Below are 6,410 nucleotides of genomic sequence, written 5' to 3'. Positions count from 1 at the left end.
TAGCTTAAACCTGCCGGTAATTCGGTGGATTATTCTGTTATTCAGAACTTACAACTTTACAACCAAGCAGAGCACGAACGTTCCACTACAGAGCCAAGAATTCTCACTGACAAGGCAATACGGACAATGACAGCTCTATCTAACTTTACAAACTTAGAACAAGTTTACAGATAGATTAATCTGGGCAAGCTCCACCCTTCCCTTTCCCTTCCCTACCAGATAAATAATCTAAGAGCGCTTGCGGCGCTTATTGCAGCTTCAGGCTGGGTGGAGTCAATCAATCAATGGCCATTGGTTACCGGAGTGGCCGCGGTGTCGCCTTTCACGGCATAGAACCGGCGGTACATGGAGTCAACATGGGTGAGGTAGTAGGTGCCTGGAACGAGCAAGCGCGTGTCCTGGCTGGTGACGAAGTCCTTGGCGCCGTAGCGGTGCTCCATCAGCTTCAGCGCCTCGACAAATTTCTTCGGTGGAACCTGCGTGGAAGATGCACAGTGAGACAGAGCCAAGTTTAAGGTTTGCAATGAGTAAGATACTCTGGTGCTAGATGGGGAAGTTCATGAAAGGACGACTTACCACATGCCTAGACTCCAATTTGTTGGAGATATCCAGTATGCTTGCAATGTTCGTTAGGCTGAACGGATGCTGGCCTTCATTGATTTTGAAGGAGAACATTGTCGATGTCATGCCACTGCCGTAAGAGAACATCACAATCCTCTGGCCCACCTGGAACATTTTGGAAGATCAAAAAAGAGAAAATTTAGTTCAACGGTGATAATGACCGAAGAAAACACAGTATAGTGTGATTTATACCAGAGCATCGTGTTTGTTGTGGACAACTGATGCAAAAGCAGCATAGAGTGACGCCGTATACATATTCCCGAGTTGTTTCGGGATCAATGTTGTTGGTTGAACCTTGGTGTCATACAGGGGCTTCGCAACTTGCTGACAAACCTGCATATTTAAGGGAGCACGGATCAACTTACAATCATGAGTTATTACACAGAGAAGTAATTTTGTATAATTTAACTGTTATTGATACCTTCTCAAGGTCTCGACTCTGATAGCTTTCCTCGGATGACAGGCCCAAGTAGGGCTCCAATTTTTCTCTTGAGTCTTTGTCAACAATGCTATTTGACACAACAGTAATTTCAGTTAGTAAACAATTCGGGACCGAGGGAGTACTAAATAACATACAGGCACAGAGTTCCTAATACACTAGCTGTCTAGCTGACCAACCTGCAGTTTCTCAAGAAGTCATTGTAGTATAAACGAGCAAAACTTTTCTGTACAAGCTGCACATGGAACAAATCATGGAGAACTTGTAAATATATAAAAACAAACAGATGATTATACACAAAGTGTATCTGGAGAGCAAGGCATGTGATGTCCAACCAAGATTGCAGTGAGAAAATAATATGGGGTTATATGATACCTTGTTGTATGGAGAATGAAATACAAAAGAATCTGCGTCGACGATTGAAAATGGCTTCCCTTCAATCTTTTCGTACCTGAAAGATCAAAGCAATGGGATCTGGTTAAATCAACTGGTCAACTTGATTGACCTGTTCAAGTAAAACGATGACAACTTACCTTTTGCAAAAGGTCTTGTAGCAGGAATCCAGTGCCATGAGATAGCAAGTCTGCGATAGCTTCCCATCGACCACCTGCATGCAATTTTGCTATCTTGTCAAAAGGGATGTTCACATTGGCAGATCTAGTAAATTCATTTCCAGTGTATCTCAAGCTTGCTCTGCCTAAACAGAATTTGGGTGCATAAATTGTATGGAATGGTGATGTACCGGATATTCGCTCGCAAGATCAGGCTTGTAAAAGTCATAAACATGTGCCATATGAGACCCTCTAAATTTGCTTTCCAATGAAATAGGAGCATTTGGTCCAATCAGCATTGCAATAGCAGCTGCACCGCCAGTAGGACGAGCCGGCCCTTCAGCATAAACCTGATAAGGTGTCAACATGGATCTAAGATGTCAGCTTGAGTTATACTCTTTACCATGGTCAGTAATACAATCCTGTGTCCCATTCACGAAATTCGTATTTCATGTTCGGATCAGTATGGGTGTCAAACATCAAATATAAGAAAACAGATTATAGAGCAGGCAAATATGCTTGCCTGAACATGAGGGAACCTGAAGCTAATGAGAGAAATAAAAAAAATTAATACCAGAACTTTTTTTTCGAGAAACGGATACCAAAACATGGCGACATCGACATGAATGTATATACCTAGGGTCTGAGTTATATAAAATGCTCAAGGTTGTAAAATAGTCTGAGAAGCCGTGCAGTATGAAATTGGATACTGAAAAATGAAACAATATATTACATACCGCACTGTCTGTGCAAACAACGAGCCCATAACGTCCATCCCATGAGTTGCTCTCAGCCCAATTAACACAATTAAACAAAGCAGCTGTTCCACCATAACATGCGTTTGAGGAATCAACTCCTTCAATATCAGTATTGCCACACTCCTGCAATTAAGGAACATTGTTACAAAAAGAGCATCACCAAAAGGAATTGTCTGGCAGTGAATTGAATTACTGGTACTACAAAAATCTCAAAAATGCTCAAGAGTGATGATGAGAATTCAAATACAATTCTTTTAATTTTTACATATGTAAGGTACGCTAGACAAAATTACACCAAGAAACTAAAGGTGAACGAACTTATTAGCATGTTCTTGCTGAAAGGAACAAACCTCAAATATTTGCATCAACCATGTCTTTATAGACTTGCTCTTGTCTATTACAGTTTCACTGCCAACTTCCAAACGTCCAATACACTTTGGATCGATGTTATAATTTTTCAGGAGAGTCTTCACCACTGTCAAGCTGAGACAAAATCTTAATCAAATGAGATAAACTGAACTAAAATGGTAAATAAGACACTGTTCATATGTTTAAAACATAAAATGGTTCATGTCTGGACATTTGAAACGTTATATATTTGGACTTCAGAGACAAATATAAGGCATCTCGAATGGCACAACACTGTGCTGTTATATTCACAGCCATCTACATTGTACTGTTTCTCTAACATCATAGGTAGTCAATAGAGCACTGGTGTCAAATAGTACTCCATCCGTTCCTAAATATATGTCTTTTTAGAGATTTCAATATAGACTACATACGGATGTATATAGACGTATTTTAGAGTGTAGATTCACTCACTTTGCTCCGTATGTAGTCCATATTGGAATCTCTAAAAGATTCATATTTAGGAACAGAGGGAGTATAACTTAAAACAAGCATGGCATAATGTTCTATTTAGATTGTAAAATTGGCCCTCATCATCATAGGTTGCACAAATCTGTTGGTGTTAACTATCTGGATACTTTGTACTATCCTCACATTTCAAACGAATACGGAGGAGAATAAATGCTTTCAAGGAAAAGAAAGAAAAACGATAGGAGAATGAGAGTACTTTGTACTTGAGGAAATAATCGCACCTCATTGAAATGACATCCTCCACTTCAGTGCAAAAGGCCATGCTATCCTGCCCAAGCCCAATGGTGTACTTCCCTTTGCTCACGCCATCATGAGTTTCCAGTTCTTCCTGCAACCAGCATCATGTAAATTTTCCAGCTAGTAAAGAAACTACTTCTTGGAAAATGGTAAAGAGGATATGAAATAAAACATTGATCTGCAAGTGAGATCAGCAAAAACAAAAATGAAAGAGATACTGCAAGAGATCTCGTAAGTTTCCCAAATGAAAACCGTACAAGTCTGAAGACGACATTGGGTAGTGATGGGCTGTTGTACAGTGGCCTGTAAATTCCTTATTTTATTTAAAATTCATGGATTCATTTATGGTGAACAGAATCTTATAAAATAAGACATATCAGTACTTTAACAGAACAATTTTCAAAGAGGACGACAACAGTTAAAGCCTGAAGATACCTATCTCTTATTTCCAAGACAGCACTGCATATTTCAGAACACCTTGCCTTATGTGGACAAAAGAAGTTCAGACATATCGCTGACATCAACAGATCATCATTCTTACTAACTTGTTAGGGTCAACCTTGTCCAACCTCCACCTAATATATATGATTATACTAATAATATATATCAAGCCTCCCTTTTCAGAACGCATTTTGTACGGCCAAAAAGATCGGCAGATCCACGTGGACAGCAACGCTTCCGAATTCGATGACTGCACTCGCACGAGAGACCTACTTGGTTTACAAGCCCAGGAAAGGAAAGAGACAGTTTGACAGCCATCAACATCAGCCTCAGCTGATTAATCGTCCACACAGACTTAATCAAAGTATCAAACAGAAGAGTTGGGTCCTACTACTCCCAGCAAGCTCTTTCAGCTGGCATGTTCTAGGTCTTGGCATATTAATTTTCCTTTCCACAAAGTGTGCCAACATTCCTCGTGTAAGCAAATACGTCTCTTTGGAATCTTTCATCACACTCTGAAAGCACCCTACATGGTTCCTTCCGCTAGTATTAATCAGCCCAGCTGGAATTGTACTAGTATTAATTACAGAGGGTAACAGATTAAGTAGTAACTGCTTGCATAGTACTCCCTCCGTCCGGAAATACTTGTCATCAAAATAAATAAAAGGGGATGTATTTAGATGTATTTTAGTTCTAGATACATCGCTTTTTGTCCATTTTAATGACAAGTATTTTCGGACGGAGGTAGTACCTGATAATCACACATGGCCTTTACCCTTGCCACCCATACACAGCTAGAATTCTTTTGTAGTTTTAGCAGGAGAGTAATTAGTAGGACTAATAATCGCCTATCGTTATTAATTAGCTAATACTAACTCTGTTCCTTAACATAACATGTTCTACTAGCCTTTTTTCTGAATCAAATGTATATAGACGTGTTTTAGTGTGTCTGTTCACTTATATCAGTCTGTATCTAGTGTCCATACTGAAATATCACAAACGTCTTATACTAATTGGGAACAGAGGTGACAGTGGTATTCCCTGAATCTGGGCAGCCGTAGAATAGGCTGAATGGTGACCTGTCTCCACTCCAGAGGACACAGAAGCTATCAACAGATAATGTTCAGATAACATCGGCCTCTTGTCTCAATCTCAAAGGGCTCGCTCGGTCTGCATCGCAGCTGTGAACAGGCAACTCTGCTCTGCTCTGCACAACGCAGGCCCGAGAAACATAAACTCGTAGTCGCGGTGAACAACTGATCCCGGGAAAAACAGAGGATAAAAACCACCAACCACACACAAAGAGCGTGCGTGCGTGCGTGCCCCTTGACTGGTACTGGTAGTGGTATGTTTTTTTTTATCATGGCGTTTCAGGGAAACGGCTAGTGAAACGCAAGGCTCTTTTTCTTTTTTTTTCTTTTACAGCAACAGGAACCTAAAAAGGATTACAGCAGCAGGAGAGCACGGGCGGCGCTGTGATGAGATTCAGAGAGGGAGAGGATGGCGTGGGTGGATGTATGATGTAACCTGGAGGACGCAGTTGGGCGGGAAGTAGATGTCCATGGCGAGGATGCCGACGTCCTTGACCCTCTCCGCCGCCATCTGGCTTCACCTGAAACCCAACCGAATGAACAGCCATGGCGGCAGGAGAATCGAACCGCGGACTGGGGAGACGGGGGCGCACTGTACGTACCAGTGAGGGAGGAAGAAGAAGAAGAAGAAGAAGAAGAAGAAGAAGCGAGAGGTCGGGTCGGAGACGGCCGGGACGGGGGAGGAGGAGGAGCGGATCGCGGGGAGGGAGGGAGGGATGGATGCGGGGCTCGACACTCCCACCCAGCTCTGCCCCGCGCCGTATATATACGCTGCTCGCCGCTGGCCTTTTTCCTTTACCCCTTTTCTTGCCTTGGCTGCGGCTCGGCTCGGAACCTGGCCGTATCCTGGAGGAAAAGGGAGGGTGGGGAGCGGTAGGTGGTGGTGGTAATTGCGGGCGGGGTGACCTCGGTAGTATCGACCGGCTGTCGCCTCGGGCATCCGGGCACGTTCTCATCTCATCGTGCGCCTCTCGCCCACAAGGAGGCGGCGGTCGTGGGCTCGTCTCGCTGGCGGCTTTGGCGCTGCCTGCCCGCGGGCGCCACTGCGCTCAGTCCTCGTCCTCGTCCGGTCCTCGTGGAGTTTCCCGTGTCCACGAGCGCAACACGGCAGATCGGATCCGGACAGGGGATGAGCGGCATCAAATCTTGTTTTACGGCCGCCATCCATTACTGGACCATATATGAAAAATCTTTGACAAGCGTATACTACTGTGCATTTGATGCAAACTCTAATGATACTAATTTGGTTTTGCAGACATTGATGTTTTCAACAACAAACTAGCCCAGTGACGGCTCTCTAAAAAAAACCAGGCCAGTCAAAAAGATGTTTGACTTTTCATCAACAAACTAATGCACCTTGTATTTTTTGAAACGGAAGGACCCTTTTCTGGCT

The 6,410-nt window shown here is 43.0% G+C and overlaps 1 protein-coding gene across 1 annotated transcript; it reads right to left on the bottom strand.

The window, feature by feature from the left end:
* On the bottom strand, positions 1–5,864 carry LOC125511451 (hydroxymethylglutaryl-CoA synthase-like). The gene is made up of 13 exons (XM_048676832.1): positions 5,620–5,864; positions 5,454–5,538; positions 3,470–3,576; positions 2,720–2,852; positions 2,349–2,492; positions 1,803–1,961; positions 1,594–1,667; positions 1,436–1,511; positions 1,240–1,295; positions 1,043–1,130; positions 814–954; positions 577–726; positions 1–476 (listed from the first exon to the last, which is right to left on the bottom strand). The coding sequence occupies exons 2-13, from the start codon at positions 5,526–5,528 to the stop codon at positions 282–284; spliced, it is 1,398 nt and encodes a 465-aa protein (XP_048532789.1). The 5' UTR covers positions 5,529–5,538; positions 5,620–5,864; the 3' UTR covers positions 1–281.
* Positions 5,865–6,410: the final 546 nt, after the last annotated feature.

This window comes from Triticum urartu, chromosome 5, assembly GCF_003073215.2.
Source record: "Triticum urartu cultivar G1812 chromosome 5, Tu2.1, whole genome shotgun sequence".
NCBI classification, from domain to species: domain Eukaryota; kingdom Viridiplantae; phylum Streptophyta; class Magnoliopsida; order Poales; family Poaceae; genus Triticum; species Triticum urartu.
Note: the sequence above shows the minus strand (reverse complement) of the source record. Positions and strands in the feature narration are given on the sequence as shown.